This window comes from Aspergillus viridinutans, assembly GCF_018404265.1.
Source record: "Aspergillus viridinutans IFM 47045 DNA, scaffold_8, whole genome shotgun sequence".
NCBI lineage: Eukaryota > Fungi > Ascomycota > Eurotiomycetes > Eurotiales > Aspergillaceae > Aspergillus > Aspergillus viridinutans.
This window is the reverse complement of record NW_025091224.1, coordinates 1283271-1304510: the sequence shown is the minus strand read 5'-3', so window position 1 is coordinate 1304510 and position 21240 is coordinate 1283271. Positions and strand designations below refer to the sequence as shown.

General features: G+C 53.0%; 11 protein-coding genes across 11 annotated transcripts; 5 read left to right on the top strand and 6 right to left on the bottom strand.

Moving 5' to 3' along the window:
- Positions 1 to 4: 4 nt before the first annotated feature.
- Positions 5 to 670, bottom strand: Aspvir_009467 (uncharacterized protein; the record flags this gene model as incomplete). The annotated part of the gene is made up of 1 exon (XM_043272611.1): positions 5 to 670. One exon carries the CDS (start codon positions 668 to 670, stop codon positions 5 to 7), a length of 666 nt encoding a protein of 221 aa, XP_043128546.1.
- Positions 671 to 1261: 591 nt separating this feature from the next.
- Positions 1262 to 2434, bottom strand: Aspvir_009466 (agmatine deiminase family protein; the record flags this gene model as incomplete). Its single annotated transcript, XM_043272610.1, has 1 exon — positions 1262 to 2434. The coding sequence occupies one exon, from the start codon at positions 2432 to 2434 to the stop codon at positions 1262 to 1264; it is 1173 nt and encodes a 390-aa protein (XP_043128545.1).
- Positions 2435 to 2689: 255 nt separating this feature from the next.
- On the bottom strand, positions 2690 to 4291 carry Aspvir_009465 (putative MFS transporter; the record flags this gene model as incomplete). Its single annotated transcript, XM_043272609.1, has 2 exons — positions 2690 to 3626; positions 3672 to 4291. 2 exons carry the CDS (start codon positions 4289 to 4291, stop codon positions 2690 to 2692), a joined length of 1557 nt encoding a protein of 518 aa, XP_043128544.1.
- Positions 4292 to 5368: 1077 nt separating this feature from the next.
- Positions 5369 to 7066, top strand: Aspvir_009464 (amino acid permease; the record flags this gene model as incomplete). Its single annotated transcript, XM_043272608.1, has 2 exons — positions 5369 to 5613; positions 5665 to 7066. 2 exons carry the CDS (start codon positions 5369 to 5371, stop codon positions 7064 to 7066), a joined length of 1647 nt encoding a protein of 548 aa, XP_043128543.1.
- Positions 7067 to 9135: 2069 nt separating this feature from the next.
- Aspvir_009463 (intradiol ring-cleavage dioxygenase) lies at positions 9136 to 10408 on the top strand (the record flags this gene model as incomplete). The annotated part of the gene is made up of 3 exons (XM_043272607.1): positions 9136 to 9379; positions 9424 to 9748; positions 9793 to 10408. The coding sequence occupies 3 exons, from the start codon at positions 9136 to 9138 to the stop codon at positions 10406 to 10408; spliced, it is 1185 nt and encodes a 394-aa protein (XP_043128542.1).
- A 144-nt stretch (positions 10409 to 10552) lies between these two features.
- Positions 10553 to 11506, bottom strand: Aspvir_009462 (isoflavone reductase family protein; the record flags this gene model as incomplete). Its single annotated transcript, XM_043272606.1, has 1 exon — positions 10553 to 11506. The coding sequence occupies one exon, from the start codon at positions 11504 to 11506 to the stop codon at positions 10553 to 10555; it is 954 nt and encodes a 317-aa protein (XP_043128541.1).
- A 531-nt stretch (positions 11507 to 12037) lies between these two features.
- Aspvir_009461 (NAD(P)-dependent alcohol dehydrogenase) lies at positions 12038 to 13262 on the bottom strand (the record flags this gene model as incomplete). Its single annotated transcript, XM_043272605.1, has 2 exons — positions 12038 to 12996; positions 13043 to 13262. 2 exons carry the CDS (start codon positions 13260 to 13262, stop codon positions 12038 to 12040), a joined length of 1179 nt encoding a protein of 392 aa, XP_043128540.1.
- A 690-nt stretch (positions 13263 to 13952) lies between these two features.
- On the top strand, positions 13953 to 14788 carry Aspvir_009460 (uncharacterized protein; the record flags this gene model as incomplete). The annotated part of the gene is made up of 2 exons (XM_043272604.1): positions 13953 to 14361; positions 14406 to 14788. The coding sequence occupies 2 exons, from the start codon at positions 13953 to 13955 to the stop codon at positions 14786 to 14788; spliced, it is 792 nt and encodes a 263-aa protein (XP_043128539.1).
- A 411-nt stretch (positions 14789 to 15199) lies between these two features.
- Positions 15200 to 16429, top strand: Aspvir_009459 (alpha/beta hydrolase family protein; the record flags this gene model as incomplete). Its single annotated transcript, XM_043272603.1, has 1 exon — positions 15200 to 16429. The coding sequence occupies one exon, from the start codon at positions 15200 to 15202 to the stop codon at positions 16427 to 16429; it is 1230 nt and encodes a 409-aa protein (XP_043128538.1).
- A 275-nt stretch (positions 16430 to 16704) lies between these two features.
- On the top strand, positions 16705 to 18963 carry Aspvir_009458 (aldehyde dehydrogenase family protein; the record flags this gene model as incomplete). The annotated part of the gene is made up of 9 exons (XM_043272602.1): positions 16705 to 16985; positions 17287 to 17401; positions 17492 to 17546; positions 17599 to 17700; positions 17754 to 17768; positions 17816 to 17873; positions 17920 to 18135; positions 18188 to 18618; positions 18671 to 18963. 9 exons carry the CDS (start codon positions 16705 to 16707, stop codon positions 18961 to 18963), a joined length of 1566 nt encoding a protein of 521 aa, XP_043128537.1.
- Positions 18964 to 19124: 161 nt separating this feature from the next.
- Positions 19125 to 20514, bottom strand: gprL (G protein coupled receptor family protein; the record flags this gene model as incomplete). Its single annotated transcript, XM_043272601.1, has 4 exons — positions 19125 to 19373; positions 19419 to 19937; positions 19987 to 20188; positions 20243 to 20514. The coding sequence occupies 4 exons, from the start codon at positions 20512 to 20514 to the stop codon at positions 19125 to 19127; spliced, it is 1242 nt and encodes a 413-aa protein (XP_043128536.1).
- Positions 20515 to 21240: the final 726 nt, after the last annotated feature.

Below are 21240 nucleotides of genomic sequence, written 5' to 3'. Positions count from 1 at the left end.
CGGTCTATTGATCGACGGAAAATTCCGACTGCACCTCCTTCCTCATAAACGCCTCCCACAGCTTAACCACCTCCCCATCCAGCGTCCTCTCCTCATAAAGCGGCTCTTCCTTCCAGCTAACATACCCAAGACTTTCATACCACTCCTGAATACTGAACGACGGCGGCGACATGCCCAGTCTCTCAAAAAGACCCCGCCACTCCGGCCCCTCATCATACACATACCGTTTACTCTGCGCATTGAGCGTAACGAATCGGCAGCGCGGGCTACCATACGGCTCCACGACGGCCGTCTCCTCGATCAAGCGCATCGCACGTCGTCCCAGCCCGTAGGAGCGGTATTCGGGCAGGACGAAGAACGAGCTGATTGTCAGCACGGACTTGTCCGCGCGCGCCAGGTCGGGCTCCGGCGGGTCACAGTATGCGTCGAGGGCGATGTGGCCTGCGCGAATGCGAATGCCTTTGTCATCACCGTTGCTGGGTTCCGGGATGGTGATCCAGAAAAGGGCTTTGAGGTTTTCTTGTTGTTTTTGTTTCCATTTCTGGAGGGTCTGTGGGTCGGAGAACCAGCCGCAGATTGTGCGTTGTCTTTGTAGCTCGGCGAATTGTTCTGCGTCTTGTAGATTGACGGGTTCGAGGAGGCATTTGGTTGAGATGGATTCTGCTTTCATGATTGCGATGGAGTATGGATTGGAGTTAGAACGTTCCTGCGTCTTTGAATTTGACTTGCATGTGTCATACTCATACCGGCTAGAGTCGGGAGTCTTGTAGTCTTGCTGGCCAGTCTAGCCTCTACAATCAGAACACAGCATTACTCAGCGAGTGATGGCCTGGTATTGCATCAATAACGATGAGCCAAGTGTGGCAGTGTTGAGTCTTGACCAATCAATGCTTAAGATAGTAGATTGCTTCAACTATTGCGAATATTACTTGGCGATAGTTCAGGGATACACAGGCGTATAAAGGCAGCACCTCAACCACAGCATTCTCAGCTTCTTATCAAGCAAGCGAACAAACGTACTCTAGTAAGTCTGCGCTCTCTGAAGCAATTAAGGTGCGTCTTCAAGTCCTATATCTCCTACCAACGTAACACCTCACTACCATCCAGCTGAGATTAGCCTCCGCCCAAGCCTCCCAGGTGGCAGACTGTAGGAGGGACAGGTAGATGCTGCCACCTAGGATAAGAGGAACAAGAACAAACAGCCGCTTGTGTCCCAGTAACTGAATTATATGCCATTCCCACCTCCCGTTTTGTATCTATTCTACATCCTGTAGTCCTCCTCCACAGCGATAACAGGCTGAGTCGCACAGTGAATCACTCCACCAGCTAGTGGAAGCGCATGCACATACACAGGCCGTATCACTCGGCCAGGACATAGCTTCTGAAATGTTTCCACAGCCGCTTGATCGCGCACTTCATCGCCAAACTGAGGTAAGATCAAGCCACCATTGACAAAGTAAAAGTTCACGTAATTGGTCGCCGGTTCGTCATAGGACAAATTCCCGAAAAGAGTCGGTTCCGGCTCATCCACCGTATGGATCTCAAATGGACGACCCTTTGCGTCCACTGTCTGAGTCAGAATCTCTCTGATTTCCTCGTAAACGTCGAGCCACGGCCGAGGCACACTCGCATGGGGCCTCGAAAGAACAACCACACCCGGCCGGATGAAGTTGACCTCAGCATCGGCATGCACATCGGTGATATCGAGGCCTTTCCGACCAGGGAACCAGATGATTTTCTCAACCCCCAGCAAGCGTTGTAGCTCTGCTTCGATCTCGCTCCGCGAAAGGCCTGCGTTGCGGTTGTCATTGATGATGCTGCTTTCTGTGGCTAGGAGGGTACCCTCCCCGTCCACGACTAATGCACCGCCTTCCAGACAGACTCTGGACTCGACGAGTGTCACCGGAGCGGGAGAGGTATCAGACTCTATGACTCTCCTGGCAAAGGTCGTATTCTCGTCCAGTTGCTCAGCGTTCATGATAGGCCAGTCCATCTCATCGGCAGCACGATCAGTGCTCTCCATCTCATCCCTTTTTCCCCACTCACGGAACCGAAAGTTGATGGCGAATCGGCGTGAGCGGGCATCTCCAGTGCCGTGCACATATACGGGCCCGGTATCCCGAACCCAGAGATGATTTGTGGGAAACGGGATGAAGGAGATATTCGAGGTGTTGCCGGCATACTTTGGGATGGCTTGGTTGACCATCGACTGGGCTTTTGGGATATCTTCAGGTCGCGAGTATAACCGGACTGGCTCGAAGGCTGAGATTGCAGAGGCGAGACTGGCTATGTCGGTACATGCCTTGTCATAGTAGGCTGATGCGATCGAGTGTTTGGATGGAAATCCCAAGATGGTTGCCAGATGACGGGAGGTTTCTGCAGGGTAGATGTATCTGCCAGCGCCCTGTGCTACTGTCGATGCTGCCTTTGACATGGCTTGAGAGTATCTCATATTTACATTAATCGTTGTCACTTTGTGTTGACCTTACAGAAGACTTTTTGACTTGATGGGGGGTCTGGTATTAATAGGCGACCTCCTCGTCTGATGGGTGGGGTAATTGGGTTATGGAATGCTTCTTGTTGCCCGTATTCGGCAATAGAGACGGCCAATCACTGCAGCTAGTTCGAGATAGATTAGGCTACCACATATGGGATGGATGGATGGAATCTCTTTTGGCCTATCTCAATACTAATAGATATATACAAATTCGTCGTTGTCACGGTCAGTCACATCCAGCAGTCCATTGTTGCCCATCTCCTCCTGCATCCCCTCCTCATCGCCTCCCGCACCGTGATAGTGATTCTCCATCGAGCGATCCACCATCTTGGCCGGCTTCCCATTCCGCACTCGCTTCTTCTCCTGCAGCTTGTTCAGCAGGACCAGATCAGCCCACTGGATCAGCACGACAGCGACCAGCGCCACGAAAATCCCCAGACAAGCTTGTAGACCGGGATGGTACGTCGGTGCATCCGCCGAGCTGAACAGAAGCGGTCCGACGATATTACCTGCCGCACTTGCCGCATTGTACAGACTCATCACGACAGACTTCTTCGTCATACCGGCCGTATTGCCGACCATCCACGAGACCACCAGCGGATTGCCGGCAAACAGGAACGAAAGCAGATAGTATCCCGCCATCAGCGCGCCCTGGACCGACCCATTACGCGGCAGGGCATGCAGCATCGCCAGCCCGGCAACGACTGGTACCATGAACGCCGCCAGGATCGCGCCCTTCAACCGCGCCTTTTGCGCTAGGTAACTAGCCAGCAGAATCACGATCCATTGCAGCGCGCCGAACGGCATGTTCAGCAGGGTGGTCGTGTACTTGTTGAAACCGAGACCCTTGAGGATCAGCGGGCCAAAGACGTTGGTCACGCTGGCGCCGATGTTGAGGAGCATGGCCATCGCGATCCACAGGTATGTCTTTGGCTCGAGGCCGGCTTCGACGACATGCGAGAGCTTGAACTCGCGGCTTCCGGCGCCGGTCTGGTTCGCGCGGAGTCGTTCCATCGCCTGTAGCTTTTCTTGTTCGGTCAGGAAGCGGGCGGAGACGATGTCGTTGTCCATTTTCCAGTAGACGATTGGGGCGGTGATGATCGTGAGGAGGCCGACGAAGAGGAAGATACTGGTCTGATTAGCTGCGATTTCAATACTAGGTCATTCAGCTTACATCTGCCACTCCTTGAGCAGATCCGACTTGATATGTCCCAAGCCGTAGGACAGGGCGGCGGCCACGATCGTTGCCAACCCGTTGGTACTGTACCAGGCTGCGACACGGATCGGCTGCTCCGCACGACGATACCATTGACTTGTGATGATAGAAAACAGCGGCAAACACCCAGCCTCGAAAAGACCGAGGAAGAACCGCGTGGCCATCAAGCCCCCAAAGCTATGGCAGGCCGCCATGCATGTCTGCGCAATACCCCATCCGAGCACCAACGAAGGCATCAGAATCCGATGCGGTACTTTGACGATCAAGAACGAAGAAAAGGGTTGCCAGGCCAGCTGAGCGATAGGGGCGATTGAACCAACAAGCGAGTACTGGTTGCCGGTGAGGTGAGTGTCGGTTTGGAGGCCAAATGTGGCGCCGTACCCGAGCACAGATTTATCGAGGATCTGAAGGAAGTATACCCAAACCAGAATAACGAGAATGACACGGTCGGTCTTGCGGCAGATACGCTTGCTCTCTTCCTCGGTGAGGGGGATTCGAACGGTGTGGATGGCGTCGAGGCCGGTGGGTTTGGCCATTTCCTGGCCTTCATCGTGGAAGGACGCCGGTTTGGAGGTCATGTTGGACTGTATATGAGCACTAGAAGGCCAGATGCCCGGCCGATGGAGAATTCTAGTCAACAGGACGGTCTGAACTCTTTATATCAGTAGGCATATGCACCCCCACGCAGTGTCCTAGATTTCTCCACGGGGTTGAAGCTTTTGGCACTGAGTCTGGGTCATTCACATTCATGCGGTCCGAGCTTATCCGGCTATTGAACGAGCTAATGAGCTTCGTGCCGATCGACTCTTTAGTAGTACTGTAAACTACTCCATCTGACCGATTCTCAGTCCCCGGAAAAGTCCCCGCATTCTCAAAGTTTGCCGTCTGCATGTTGCACCCCCACGCCTCCGCAAAGTCTGCCCCCCACTGACGGCCTGGGCTGATGCTTTCAAAAGCTATTCCTGATTTCACTATTATTACAGGGTTATGAACAATCATAGATGACAAGGGGAAGTGGTGACATCAGACAATAGCTCTGTCCTATGCCAAAGTGGAATCTGGCCTTGTTCCTGCTGTTTCAGTGAAGACTGAACCGGAACGTATACTAGCCAGTCTCTTCGAGATTTAGGTAATAGTATACAGGCAGGTTGCAGATATCGGTCTTTCTACATGCTAATGTTCCTTGGTCTATCTCTAGCATCTATTGCTTTGCTGCTTATTTGGATGCTCTACTGAAGGAAGACTTGCGACCATGATATCCACTCACAACTAGTACCCTGTTTACACAAGAATAGGAACAAAGTAGCAGCCTCATTCAGTGCCTTTAAAATGTCTTTGAGCACTTGCTCTGGCACATCTCTTTGACAATATGTCTTTGTCCGGTCTGTTTTATTTGACTCGGAGAAATGAGCGCCTGAAATACGAGGCACCAACAACGGGCCTTGATCTCTGCCTGTGATTGGTCAATTAGCGATATTTGCACGGCACAACAATTAAGGTTCAAAAAAATCTAGTCTTTTCTTTTCCTGTTGCTGTTCTCTGTCTTGATCTTTTCTTCCAGTTTGTTCACTTCATCAATCTCGCAGGATTGCCACGACTGCCTTACAGAGAGATCAAAGCTTGTTCCTACCGGTGCAACCTGTCAAACAAGCGTTATGCCTTTTGCCCAGTCCATCGGCCAAGAGGGCCAAGAGAGCCAAGAGAAACGACCCATGACCAGTAATAATGCTGCAGAAGACGAGGATGACCTGCAGCTGCTGAAACTGGGCTATCGATCCGAGTTGGCCCGCGCATGGGGTGCATTCGACAATTTTGCCTGCTCCTTCTCCGCGCTGTACTGCATTGGCGGTATCCGTGTGCTTTTCTACATTGCGCTGAGCGCCGGTGGACCAGCTGCTATGTATGTCACCCTTGTTACCTTCTTTCTCTGAATTCAACTGACGGTGAGAAGGTGGAGCTCATGGGTTTCTGGAAGTATCGTGGCCATCATCACCGCTGCCACTCTGGCAGAGGCCTGCTCCACCTACCCTGCAGCAGGATCAATCTACTACTGGGCTTTCCGCTCGTGGGGAGGCGGCAAGATCGGCCGGTTTGTGTCTTTCCTTGTTGCGGCTTGGACGCTGGTCGCTTGGACTTCGTTCCTCGCAACCGACTCGTTTGGAGTGGCCAACTATGTCATTTCCGAAGTGGTAGCCTTCAACCCAAACACGTCGATGCCGTATGAAACATCGGATGTCAAGGCTCGCGCGGTTGCCTGGGCTTTGTCCTTGCTGTTCCTGGCACTGGCAACCTCGCTGAATTTCCTCCCGCCTCGCACCTATGCGTGGGTCTTCCGCGCAGGCTTCATCGTCATCGTGGTTGACATTCTCCTGAATGTGATCTGGCTGCCCATCGGAGTCTCCAAAACCTATGGCTTCCGGTCCGCGGAGTATGTCTTCACCTCCACATACAATGGGGGAAGTACAGCACCCAGTCTGAACTGGGTTCTGTCCTGGTATCTGCCTGCCAGCTGTCTCGTCGGCCAGGATGCCTCTGGCCATGTCGCCGAAGAAACACTCACGGCCAGGAAATCTGCCGCCAGAGGAGTCTTCTGGTCGACCGTGGCCTCGGCCCTCTGTGGTTTCCCCATTATCATCCTCTTCCTGTTCTGCATGCCCCCGATCGAAACATTCTACGACACCCGTGTACCGCAGCCGTTTATCAACATGTATGCCATGGCTCTGGGTCACCATGCTCACGCTGTCGCAACAACGGTCGCGATAATCGGAGCGGTTCTGAACACATCCATCTCTCTTGTCGCCGTTTCCCGACTGGTCTTTGCCATCGCACGAGACTCCGTTTTCCCTTTCAGCAATGTACTTTGCCGCGTGTCGAAGAGCAAGCAACCCCATAACGCGGTCATTTTTATTTCGACAATCGCCGCTCTCCTGCTCTGCACCCAGTTGCCTTCCCAAGTTGCCTTTTACAGCTTGACGTCTACCTCTGCTGCCGGTTCCCTTGCGGCATATGGCTTGGTCGGTTTTGGCCGCGCCTTTATCACCCGCAAGTCCTTCCGACCGGGCTTCTGGGATCTGGGTCGAGCAGGAGTCCTTTGCGCTGTCGTGACTTTTATCTGGAACAGTTTCGCCTTTTCGGTGCTGTGCGCTCCGCAGTACGGTGATAGCGCTATCGACGGGGATGCAAGCTTGTTCAACTACTGCATTGTCATCATGGCTGGCATCACAGTTGTTGCCCTGGAGGAGTGGTGGCGCAAGTCCCGGAACGACTGGTTTGGAAATCTTAAGGACGTTGACGACAGCTCGGATAGTACGGAGGAGGTTCACTCAGCCGAGAATGGGGTCGCTTCTGCTTAGGCATCGGCGACACATGGTGAGCCTACTGCAGTGAGACAGGCGGACCAGGGACAGGTAAGTGAGGACTTTTAGTATGTAGCATGACGGGTGTTCGAGGATTGCTTCGGCATGACTCGATCTGAGAAATACCGTTGAACTTGATCTGGATAATACCAGCGAAAGGACATGCTTCATACTTTTCTTCTCCTTTATGGCGTCCTGCCTTCTTGGTCTACTAACTCCAGCTGTAACTGACTGCACGTCACCGTGTTGTGCCCAACCCCTACCCTGTCAGATACCATCATGGTGGATAGTTGACCGCATGCCTGCCCAATGCGCCCGCGTTTAACGACATCGCATGCAGATGAATTCGCCCAGCGCCACGAGGATGCAGCCCTTACTCACTACGTACGACATCACTCATTCGGGGCCTATATTTCATCCAGGACTGCGGTCTCATCTTGCATCTCATCCGCTCCGCGGAATCCTCTCTGACCGCGTGAAGATCCAAAAGCCCTTCCGACGACATCCACACGGCGCCTCATTTGTAGTTCATCCATTGTCCAGCCCAGGATACGGCGGAGGAAGTTCCAGGTCCAGGCTCATAACCGTCACCGTAACAACCCTCTCCTTCCTCTGCCTCCTCCTCACACAACAGAAATACCATACCACCATCGTGAGCAACCCAACCGTCACCGGCACCTCAACCCCAATCCCTACCTTTTCCCTCGTAAGCAGATACCCCTCGGCAACCTCAAAGAATATCAAGGACTGTGCCCCAAGATGTCTAGAGGACGAAGCTAGGCGCAAGGCGAATTGCCTCTTTAGGCTTAAACCCATAGGATAAGAATAGAGTGAAACGCCTAGTGTAGCAAGTTTCGTAGACAGCACCAGGATAACTAACATCAATCTGCCCGTTTCCAGTATGGAGTACCTACTGGTTCTCCAGGTCGAAACTTGACTTATACTGACTGAATCTAGAAGCAATGGAAGCTGCACAGCTTGAATTTCATGACGATGAGTGAGACAGAAAAAGACGGTTCTGTAAATTGCCTTGTCTTCCCTCGGACTTGGTGGTGATATTGATTTCGGTCTATCGATGCTGCCTGATTGCGGCCTACTTATATACACATATAACTCACGCATATTTCTTCCCCAATAGCGAGACCTTCTGACTCGGGCATGTATTGAGCATATAGACATATTCAATTCCAGAAGACATGACACGAATTCTATCTACTTGTCTGCTTTGGTTTATACTTCAGCTTGTAGCTGCCACATTTAGCTTCTGGCTCGGAACAGACTGGGACAAGAACCTATGGAGCGTCCTCTCTATCGACTCCTGGCCAACAATTCCATAGTTGACAGAATCCACAGCCATGATGCTCAGGAACTCCACTCGCGCTCAGTAAAGGAGCTTTCTAAGGGATAGATACGAGAAGTTACCAACGTACTATGTAGCCACATCATGTCTCACTTTAAGTTTGACTTTACATGCAATCGGCAAAGGGGAACTGACCTATGATCAGCTATGATACAGGCATGCGTATTCTGTTCTTTAGTCGAGAAACTTCTAAACTCTATCGCTGGCAGCTGGCTGGCTTGTGTTGGTGATTCGTGTACGTCTACTACCAAACCAGAAGAGGACAAGCCAACGGCAGCAGCCCGAGATGCATATGTGACAAGGAATAATACATGTTTGATGATTCGTCGTCCTTGCCGATCATTTCTCTTCTTCCCTTCCCCATATTTGTGCATGGCCCAGGATAGCGGATCCCATATACGCGGCGCCAAGACCTCACATTACGTCTCTTCAGTGCGGCTTGACCACGGCAAGCTATCACCAAGCATCGTGAATCAATGGCTGATCGGGGATTACGCATCTTCAGATCTAAGCCAGGTGCTGTCGGTGACATATGCTTTTATTGCGTGGCCGTGGCTCATCCACTCTAGACTGAATGACGCGGCTGAGGCCGGCCTATGTCAGGACGATAGCATTCAACGGAGTATAAAAGGCTGGACATGGCGGTATCAGGATGAATGAGCAGACAAGGTTCTTTTACAGTTCCACCGTCCCATATCAAAAGAAGATGCACTTTTCCAAGCTTTTCCTCGTCGCGGCTGCCACGCTTGCGGCCGCCCACCCCGGCGAAGTCCACGACGCTCGCGCCCTGAAGCGGGAGATTCGCGCTCGCGATGCATATGCCGTTGCGGCCAAGCGTGCATTGGATGCTTGTGCTAGCACCACTGAGGCACAGCAGCTGAACCAGCGCAATATCGCTCGTCGTGCCCGCACTGCCCGCCAGCTGCGCGAGAGCAAAGGAATCAAGACTAGTAAGTGAGCTCGACACTTCGTAATGCTGTCGCTGACGATTAAGATGCTCGCAAGTGGCGTCGTGATCTGGCTGCTCTCGAGAAGTGGGAAGCCATCAACCACAACAAGACCAATGCCCTCGACTGCTCCTCCAACACGCCGGAATCAGTTATTTTTGGCGGCAACACCAGCGCCATCCTGACCCCTACCGTTACCGACGGGCCATACTATGTCTGGGGAGAGATCCTGCGCCAGAACGTCAAGGAGGAGAAGTACTGCGATGGTGTCGATCTCCACCTTGAGGTGCAGTACATCGACGTCAACACCTGCCGGCCGGTGAAGGGCGCTGTGGTCGATATATGGAACGCCAATGCCACCGGTGTCTACAGGTATGACTCCACCGACCAGAAGATGGGCTCTGCTGACCTGACAGTGGCATCTCTACCTCCGGCAACTACGCTGCCGATGGCTGGGACTCTACCTATCTCCGTGGTATCCAGCGGACCGACAAAGACGGTGTAGTTACCTTTGACACCATCTTCCCCGGCCACTACGACGGACGTGCGACCCACACTCACCTCCTAACGCATCTCAACGCCACGATGAACGCCAATGGCACTCTGGAAGTCGGCACCGGCAGCATCGCCCACATTGGCCAGCTCTTCTGGAACGAGGTCCTTCGCTCTGCTGTCGAGGATACCTCCCCTTACAGCGCCAACACGCAGGCCATCACCACCAACGCGGACGACATGTGGAGTGTTCTGCAGGCGTCGGATGAGTACGATCCATTCCCCGAGTACCTGTACCTGGGTGAGGGATTGCAGGATGGTCTCTTCGCGTGGATCCAGATCGGTATCAATGCCTCGGCCGACTACACCGACAACTCGTACTACAGCATTGCTGCGTACTATGAGGAAGATGGTGGACACCAGAACACCGGAAGCTCGGCATTTGGCGGCTCTGGCAGCGGCAATACGAACGGTACGATGCCGTCGGGGGCTGCTCCTTCTGGTGCGATGCCTTCTGCCTCTCCTTCTTCCAGTGCATAAATAACATTAGAGGGCTTGGGTACAAGTTGGGGGGTAGATCGGATAGAACAAACTGGTATCTGTGTATTTCCTTGTACGCTAGAGATAGGAATCTGAAGATGTGCTCTGCTTGATTGTAATTTGCAAACCAATCATCGAATATGACTATTCAGGAGGCCACTGAACGTCCTTCCAAGGCCTTCCGTTGGTCGACTTGGCCAGATCCTCCATAGTCTTCCACTTCCAGGTCTTCTCGTGCGGATTGACTAGGTCATTATCACTCCCCAGCCCCGACGGAGTATGATTGATCTTGTTCTCTCCCATCAGGAAACGCAAATACCTCGCCGGGTCATTCGCGACCTTCCCCGTCGTTCCCTCCTTATACTTCGTCAGATCGACCTCCGTAACCTCAATCGGTCCCGCCCCTGCACCCTCCATGATCTTCGCAATCTCCTCAATTGACTGTGTATCACCGCCAAGATGCACCACATCCGGAATACTCATCAACGGCATCGCCGCCAAAGACGCCACCGTCCGTCCTACATCCTCCAATCCAGTAAACGACACCGACGACTTCGCACTCCCCACACTCTCATACCTTCCCCGTTTGGTATCAAACCCAAACCACGGCCCGATACTATCCTCCAGAAACAGCCCACAGAACACTCTGCACACCTTGACCTGCGGGATGAGCTGTCCCGCAAGTCCGAAATGCCTTTTCTTCTGATCCCATTCTCCATGGGAAAAGTCATGAATGTAATGGTCCACCCCGAACTCGGAGGGAAAGTAGACCTGGACCCCGGTTGAGGGTAACGCACGGAGCAACTTCTCCTTGAAGGCGTGGCCGGAAGCGCCGATTGTGTTGACGAGCACGTCGACGCCCTCCAAGGCCGCAGCGAGATTGTCTTCGTCGTATTTGCGGACTGTCAGCATCGCGCCCATATCTTCTGGGGCTGGCGGGACGGGTGGATTGTCATGTCTGGATAAGAGGATTATCTCCGAGAAGTAGGCGTGGAAGGGGGGAGACAGGAAGGCTGAGGCGACGTGTTTGCCTAGGTGCCCTGTGGCGCCTGCGATGGCTACCACGGGGCGGTTGGTGATGGGGGGTGTTGATGGCATGAGTTGATCTGCTTTTCCAGAACTTCTGGATATACTAGATGAGAGCCCGTGGTATCGATTATATCTCGGTTGCAGTCCTCATGTCATATACTTCGTCGGGATGACATGATATGATGGCTGACGTCAGTATATAGTATTCCGCGCTTTTCAAACACCACAAACGGCGAAAATTGAGTGAACCAATGAGAACCTTCAATTGGTCTTGTTTGCTATAGGCACAGATCAAACTGCTGATATTGGCAGATTACCAGGAATGCCTGGGATCGACGGAATGCTTCCGTCTGCGGGGAATGGCTGATCAAGCTTAAAGCCAATCCTTAGTAAGTCTTACGAATTTGATTAAAACGTCTTCCAGGTCTGAACAGCCCAGTAACTGTACATGCCGATTCAAGTGCCGAAGGCTACTAATCTACAAGGAAAGCCTACATCGGATCTTGAGCCCAAGTTCCTCGAAGGGCTGTCAAGAGTTCTCGTATGGTTTGCAGCTATTGATTGTCTATTTGGAGAGCTGATCAGCCTGTATACGATCGACTACCACAGAATGACTGGCTTGATCGTCTCCCCAGATTGCATATCACGGATCGCCTGCTTAAAGTCCTCCGCCTTGTAGAATTTGACAATCTTCTGCAGAGGCAGACTTCCGTCTCGAACCCATTTGACCATCTTAGGGACATACTCCTTTGGATTGACATCTCCCTCTACCACACCCATATACTGCTTCCCTGCTACCATGAACTCATGAATCGGGAGAGTCAACGTCCCGGTCTCCGGCGCTGTTCCAACCTGCAGAATCTTCCCCTTGAATGAAGCCATTCTGACAGCTTGCGCAATCAGCGCCGGCACGCCAGTCGTGTCCAGCACGATGTTAACACCCAGGTTGTTCGTGGCCGCCAGAACAGCGTCCGATACACTCTGCGGGTCCGCCGTCGTATCAACCTGCACGACATGCGTAGCACCTAGTTCCTTCGCCAGCTCCAACCGGGAGGCATGTCGTTCCACACCGATGATCTGCGCACAACCGGCAATCTTCGCGCCCATAACGGCACTCAACCCGACACCTCCCAAACCCAAGACAGCCACCCGGTCCTTCGGAGTAGCCTTTGCTGCATTAAGAATCGCCCCGCTCCCAGTCTGAATCCCACAGCCCAGAGGCGACAGCAACTGCAGCTCTGACTTGGTCTCGACCACCCCGCGAACATTAACCACTGAATCTTCGCGAACGATCGAGTAGCTCGCAAAGCTCGACTGGCCGAAGAATCGTCCGTAGATGCTCGGTTCCGTCGCGGTGGATGCCGATGCCGATGCCTCCTCGCTGAAGACAAGGTTATCAGGCTCCACCTCGAAGTTTATCGCGTTGAAGTTGGCACAGTGCGCGGGGTGGCCTGTCTTGCATGGCTCGCAGGTCTTGCACGCGGAGAAAGACAGGATAACTGGGTCGCCCACTTGGGCGACGTGTGTTCCTGGACCTACCTCTCGGACATATCCGGCGCCTGTTGTTTACTTAGCTGGTGTACTCGTCCTAGGGGGATATGATACCTTCGTGACCCATGATCCGGGGATAGTGCACGCCGAATCCACTCTCTGCGCCTGCAAAATGCAGGTCCGTCTGGCAGATTCCCGATGCGACGATCTCAACTAGGAGTTCTTTTTCTTTCAAGGGACGGAGAGTGATGTCCTTGAGCTTCCAGCCTCCTGTCTTGTAGGAGCCGTAGGAGACGATGCCTCGTTTGCGGGGTGTGGGTTGATTGCTTGTCATTTTGCCCTGGCAGTAGAACCGGATAGAATACTCCTGTTCCTTTCTGAGGTTCGCAATACGGAGTACTTAAACCCCAGATATTGATGGAGATGCGGAGTCCCCGCCCCCATCCCGACTCCGACTGCCGACGCTGATCGAGGGGATCCACACGGTCTATCGCGGGGTATGATTTATCACATACACGGTGGAAGACAAGTCGATGATTAATCTCATGTCCAATATTAATACAGCTTGCCATGGTACTGAAGCCTATCGGGTTAAGGCTTGGCCTTCATCCGTCGATTGGGTCGAGCCCCAGCTAAATTTAACATCAACTCCAACGAGGCTGCCACTAACTGGCCAAAGCAAAAGCACACCAAGCAGGCTAGTATCGTCATGTTCTTGGCCAAGGGACGATACGAGCTGCCAAGGCTCTAAGCAGGCAAGCAGGGAATGACTGGGCGTTTCCACATATCAGAGACAGTCTCGGTCCGCTCAGCCGTGATATCAGCACATGCGTGGACAAGGTTAGCCAACCATTGCGAATGGCATTTCCTTGGCAGGAGTATCCTAATTATGCAGGAGAGACCACGCGCGACCACGCGATCAGCCGCTCAGCATTTATTATGAGCGGGAGCTCACTGAAACGGGACAGCTCTTCAGGTCCACGCATTCTTCCGAACGGCCGGCAGCGCCAGTCAGTACGTGATAATGACTGCAAAAGGCTCGTACAATACAAGCCTCCTCGTTCTCCTCTGCTGCACCCTGTTCATCACCATTGCAGAGGCAACAACAGCTACGCTCACCGACTCTACGGCCTATGCGTCGCAACGGCCCTGCGCAAAGAAGTGCTTCTACTGGGGCTCCTCCTCACAGGGCGGCGCCGATTTCCTCGCGAACCGGATCGACTGCGGAGTCGATCCCATCGAGAATGAATGTATCTGTCGCTCAGATCTCCAGCAAACCCCCGACTCGTTCCTCCGCAAATGCGTGACTGACAACTGGGACGCGAATGCCATTGACGTTTCCAGCGCCGTCAGGATATACGACGATTATTGTGCGAGTAATGGGTACACGAGGGCGACGTCCACCGCGCAGACGACCAGGACGACTTCATCAGGTACGCCAATCGCCCCTGCGACTGTCACGGTGACGGTCTTGCAGACGGTCCTAGCGTCTGGGGGACGGCGTCTGCGGCCGGCGGTGCTCGGGCTGCGGCGAGGACGAGGTTGACGCATGTGGATGCTTTAGAGTCCACTTTTCAGGCGAGTGCTGCGATGTCCACAAGCGAGAAGGCATCAGATCGGACGACCGAGTCTACAACGCAGTCGCTGCCATCGGCAACCCAGACCACAGCAACACCGACTACCTCGTCGGGTACTGGAGAGGGGGACAAGACCAGTCAAGGCGATGGAAACAAACTGAAGGTGGGAGACATCGTCGGTATAGTCGTTGGTATTCTCGGCTTCATCGCACCGGCCGTGGGGTCGTGGTTTTCATACAAGACTCTCAAGCAGAGGAAACGCCTCGCCGCGAACCCTCCCTGACAATCCAGTGCCTGTCTTTTTCCATGAAGTCCAGGGTCTTGACGGCTTTGTCTTTGTCCTAGAATTAGTGAGACTCAACTACTCAATGATATACGGCAGGTCAGATATATATAACCGTGCTAAGAGAGGCCGTCAGAGTCTAGTTCCCAAACATTGGTCTAAATCGTAGAGTAAGAAAACTGTACAGATCAAGCTCCCATTAAGCATCACTTCCACTTAAATCAAGGCACCTTCAGCATGGTATTTGGATGCATCAACATGGAATATCAGTATCGCTCTTCATGCCTTACCTTTAAGGCTTTAATGCGGATGAGTAAGCATTGACCCATCAATCACATGACCTCTTGTCATCATCATCAGCGACGCGTCTTTTTTGCCTCATCATTTCCAACCCACAATCGATGCTGATTGATGCTGGCAAAATGGGCTCTTAGGCGCGTTCAGCGCAGCATGCCTGGGATTAGTACTGCAAGGACAGTCAGACCCTTGTACTACCCTCTGGGCTATTCACTTTACTCCATCCGCACGACATCACGGAAAAGACCACAGCATGTAGTCCCATTGCAGAGGCGTGGCCTGTTTACATCTGCCATTCCACCTGTCCTGATACCGCCTGTAATCTTCATTACTCTGCTACTGGGCCTATGGACATGGAAATGTTTCTGGATCGTCGTGATGCAGGACAAGCTCTTGTATATCTCGTGGCTACCGCCGTTCGCCCGCTCGGAGCAGATATCCGACTACGCAGGCGAATGCAAGCCCGTCCGGTGGGAAGAAAAGCGCATTCGAAGTTTGGACGGGACCAAGTTGGCTGTATGCGAAGGTCGGATGCCAGCTACCCCTCGCAGCGTGACCCGGAAGCCGCATGCGCAGGGGCATGGGCCGGCACGGAAGAAGGTAGTGGTGATCTGCTACTTCCAAGGAAACGGCGGTTCGACTCCCATGCGTCTACCGCTATTGTCGCAGTTCCTGCGGGCTATCCACTCGCCAACCGGGGACGTGGACTATGTCGTCGTCGCCCTGTCGTATCGCGGGTACTGGACGTCCTCTGGTCGCGCGAGCCAGATAGGGATCGAGCTCGACGCGGTCGCGTTTCTGCAGTGGGTAGCCGAGACGTACAGCGCACCTGACAGGGATGTCCGGATGGTGCTCTGGGGTCATAGTCTGGGCACGGCGATTGCCAGCTCTGCGGCTGCGACGTACCTGGCTCGGCAGTCATCAGCATGTAGTTCTCTGTCCGTTCCCATCGCCGGAATGATACTGGAAGCACCGATGTCGAGCACCAAGGACATGCTGATCAGCCTGTATCCGCAAAAGTGGCTGCCGTATCGGTACCTGTGGCCGTTTCTCTGGAATAATTGGAGCAGTGCGGTAGCGCTGGAGCGGATGGCGCGGTGGCGGGATCAAGATCGTGATGAGAGAGGGCATGAGCATGCGGTTCCGCCGATCCTGCTGCTTTCGGCTGAGAAGGACGAAGTCATCCCGGCATATGCGGCTGCGGAGCTGGAACAAGAGGGCAGGAGACTTGGACTGAAGGTGGACAGATTGGATGTCTCCGGGGCCATGCACGCGGAGATACCGGTCAAAACGGCCGGGAGGCAGGCCATGATGGATTTTATAAAGAAATGTACCGCTTCGTAGAGACAGAAGAGGTAGATGATTAATTTTTGATTCTTCATATAATCCGTAATAACCGCGATCTCTAATAGACCTAGCACTGAAGCTCTCTGTGAACCCTTTGATGTCCCTATGTATTAAATAAACACGTGAGAACCAACGGTAATATTAATAACATAGGGCGGATTACCCGGCAGCCCCCATCTACTCAGTCAGGAGAAGAAACAGAATTGAGCAAATGCAGCCGCTGCCGGAGGTTAGCTTGCAGGGTCCTCGCCTCTAGCATTGCCGCCCGCGCGATGATCATCACACAGGATCCCGGGCTAGTATCCGGCTCCCAAGGCCAGGCTTGCTCTCCCCGGCCCGCAGCAGGCATACTCAACGCCAGACGTCGGAGCGCGGCCTCGAGATTGCCTAGCAGCTGCGAACTCACGCAGGCGAGTAGCGCCATGGAGGATGTCATGGGGGTGGAGAAAGAACCGATCTGGAAGCGCAGTGGTTGCATCACATTCCCATTCCCATTCCCTGCTGGAGACGCGGGGGCGATTGTGACTGCGGACGGGCTGGACAGGGCGGTGTTGTAGAGGTGGAGGAGGCGAAGGTAGCAGGAGAGGATCAGCAGGGAGGTAGCACCGTCCGGTGACGATCGAGAGGCCACATGGAAGGGGTAGTCGAAGTCTGCGCGTGGGCAGGGGGGTTTGGGATGCTGAAGAAATTTATGATTATCGGGGTCATTATGGGTAGGAACAGGGGAGAGAATGTCTGCCAGGGACTGGGTGACGGCAAGGATCTGGTCGATGGTGATCGTTGGGGGCGGATGCACCACGGAGTCCGATTGCGCTCCGGCAGTGGCTGCTGCCGTTGCTGCTGCCAATTGGCAGGAATACTCGTTCAGCGTACAGCACCCGCGCGCAACTGCTCAACCAATTCGCCGATGCCTTTCTGCAGTTGGCCCCTGAATTTACGACGCTACTGCAGGCCGAAACTGGTCGAACGGTGAGTCGCAAATTCATATCCGCGCATTGCGTCTCAACATGCCAATTCCATGGGCTTCTGTCGAGCAAACTGCGCTGATATCTACATCAGAAAGATGTCGCGCAGATGGAGGTCCATTGGTCCGTTCTTTGGCTCCGTCATCCGGGTGAGTGAGTCAATGAAGCCATTCACCAGAAAGACAGACTGATAGGCAACAGCGTCACAGGTTCTCCCTCATCAGGTATTGCAGGATGAAGACAAGGAGGTGACCGTCCGGTATGAGCCTCGAGGGGTGGTCGCAGCGGTCTGTCCGTGGAATTGTAAGCTACATGCCTATGGATCCTGCATATAACCTGCTAACAATTGTTCGCAGGTCCAATTATGATAGGTGAGAGTGATATAATGAGAGTGGTGTGAAAAGGCTGATCGAGACAGCATTTGGCAAGATCGCCCCGGCGCTGGCTGTCGGGAATTGTGTGATTGTGAAGCCTGCGTAAGGGAGTCGGCTGTGTTGGTTGAGCTTCGACTAAGTGTTGCAGACCCTCCACACCGTACACGAGTCTTAAGTGTATAGAACTGGCGCAGTCTATCTTCCCTCCCGGTGTTCTGCGAGTGCTGGCCGATGATGGCCATCTGGGGCCTTTGTTGGTCGATCACCCTGGCATTGCCCATATCTCCTTCACGGGGTCCACGCCCACCGGGAAGAAGATCATGGAGGCTGCGTCAAAGACGCTCAAGAAGGTGACATTAGAACTGTTTGTACCCACTGCCTCTGCAAATTTGGTCAATCCAGGCTAACCCAGCCAGGGGTGGGAATGATGCCGCCATCATCTTGCCGGATGTGGACATCGAAAAAGTGGCTCCGCAGGTCGCCATGGGCGCATGGTGGAATTCCGGCCAGTCATGTATCGCGACCAAGCGCGTTTATATCCATGAGTCCATTTATGAGCGCTTCCTGCGAGCTCTGGTGGAATTTACCCGGTCCTACGTCACGGTCGGATGCTCCTCGGTTGATGGTGCCACCATGTTGGGCCCGATTCAAAACAAGATGCAGTACCAGAAACTGAGAGATCTGATCGAAGACTGCCGACGAGAAGGGTGCAACTTTTCCTTGGATCAACCTCTTACAGCACAGGAGGATCTCGTGCGCCAATCCCTCGAGTCTGGCTTCTTCCTCTGGCCGATGATTGTAGATAATCCCCCGGCAGGTTCCCCTCTGGTCACTGAGGAACAGTTTGGTGGGTTGTTTACTGAAATGTACGAGGGACGCGCGCTGACAAGCCATTCCAGGACCTATCATCCCCTGTATGTCCTTTTCTGATATCGAAGCGGTGATTTCCGCCGCCAACTCCACTTCAGCCGGATTGAGTGCAAGCGTATGGGGCGAAGACGCGAAGGCAACGCAGCGGATCGCGGACAGCCTGGACGTAGGAACGGTCTTTGTCAATGGGCCCTCACGTCCAGATCCTCGCGTCCCATTCTCAGGCCATAAAGAGAGTGGAATAGGGGTAGAGTATGGATTGATGGGACTGATCGAGTACTGTCAGGTGAAATCTGTGGTCAAGTACAGAGCATCTTCTTAACTACTAATATGAGACTATCTATGTCAATTACCATTACGTACTATATGTTTATAACTACCGGCACCTCGAACTAGTTCTTGTGCTGTTATATGTGGAAAATGATCCGGTGCAGTCAATTCGCCTCTGGAAATCAATCGTCTCATTGTTAATATCGTCGCGACTCACAGCCAACCCCGACTCAACCGACGCAAGGAAGATTTCATAGGTCCAAGCGTGGCACTCGACGTGCGCCGCGCCTGCGCACCAACATGTCGAAACCAGGTCAGAATGGCCTGCCACGACACAGTAATGTAGATAAGGCTATTCCAGAATCCCTGCAAAGGAAGAGCAAAGCTCGAGGCACAGCTCAAGCCGAAGACATAGTGATTGGAGGCGGCAAGCGCATAAACACGGTTGGCTGATGAAGGGACCTGAATCCTGTCAGTATATATCCAAAATGAGAGGCGATCACGTACCCATGTGACGATTAATGCCGCAAAGAAGAGAACGGCATATTTATAGTACGCCTCCGAGGCAGAGCTAGTGTACGCGCCGGAATGGCCTAGGTCGTAGTTGTGGTGGCGGACTGTAGTCGAGGTTGCAGGAGAGATATTGGAGGAAAGAGAGACTGCGGTACTAGGAGGGGCATTTGGGGGTCCAGTATGACTTTGATTAGACCAGACCTCAGGAGAAATGATTTGTTGGGATGAAGTATGAGTAGAACTAGGACTCCGCTCTCCGTTTGAGTGCTGTCGGAAGCTATCAAGTGACACTGCTTGTACTGTTCCATGGAGATCAACGTCTCCCGCCACGGTGGCGTCCGTGGCATGTTCGAAGGTCGGCCGAACGATCTTTTTCAGTTGGCGTCGTTGTCGCCAAATGGTCAAGCCAACCCGGATGTAAATGGCGAGGATGAGCAAGACAATGAACCAGACTGGTCCGTAGAATACGGCTATCTGGAGAAAATCCCACCGCAACGAGACCCAGCACCATAACTGATCTTGATAAATATCGACACTAAAGCACTACTTCGACAAGACTTACCACTGAATCGCCGTATACCTTGCCCCTCGACTCTGAGCTGATGAAGAGATACACAAACGCAGGAATAAACGGCACTCCATAACAGAAAAGCAGATACTTCCACTCGAGCATCCCTAGGCGTCTGGTATCGTAATGCTTGAAGAACGCCAGGTACACATTGTAAGCCATGGCGAGCGCCCACAGAGAGTCTGCTGGCAAGAACCTTATAGACCAGTATCAATAAATGAATCCTGCCATATCACGAGCATTGACTGACCACTGAATCATGAACCCCTGGAACTGGCACAGGGCGCCTCGGGAACTATCCTGCAGACTGGACTCAGCAATGAGAGTCGCAACATTCGACAAGAGATTGCCCCATGAGGCATAGAAGATCAAACGATTGATCGGTTTGCGAAATTCCCTCGAGCTGACAAAGGTCGCAATGACGACACCCGAGGCAACCACAGACACGCATGAGCATACGCGCTCGATGATCGACAAGATAGACTGCTGATGCCGACTGAGCTGCGTGCTGTGTTGATACATGGAGACCCAGCCTCGTCATGAACCTATCAAGACTTGCTGGATTGTGCAAAAGCGCAAAAAATAAATCACCGAGTCGACACACATAGGCCGATCTCTGGAACGCCTCGAATAGCTCAGCCTTTCTGATGGTAGACATACAAGCTGACTCCAAGACATGTACACAGTCATCCTGGTAGAATTACTGTACTATTGCAAATTCATTGTCATATTGCATGGCGCAAACACTGAAGCCGACTCAGCTATCCGGATCAGCGGAATGCTGACTGGGTTTCCCGGCTAATCCCGTGCAATCTCCAGTTCATAAACTAATGCGAAGGGTTCATTATGAGCAGTATGTTTCCGAAGGGTAGAAGTAGAGAAGTTAGAAGTCGACCTACTGTTGTTGAACTGGCGAAAGAGACATGATAATTGGGCTGTTGCCGCATATGAGGATCGTGGGTGATGATGCTTTGATTACACGTCTGCCTCCCCGAGACATATCCGACTGGACCATAACCCCAAAGGCGTCATGCTTCGGGATTTGCACTTGTTCCCCGAATTTCGGTGATTTGACAATCTTTTCCAAGTTGCAGATCATTCCTTGCCTGCGTGGAATGCTCCTCTTACACCTCTCTAGAAAATGTCTGTCTCGGATTCATTGAACTCATGCATCTGTACTGTCACCATATTCCGGTGGTATTGCTTCGGACTTATGTTCCGCGCTTCGTCGAACATATAATAATAATC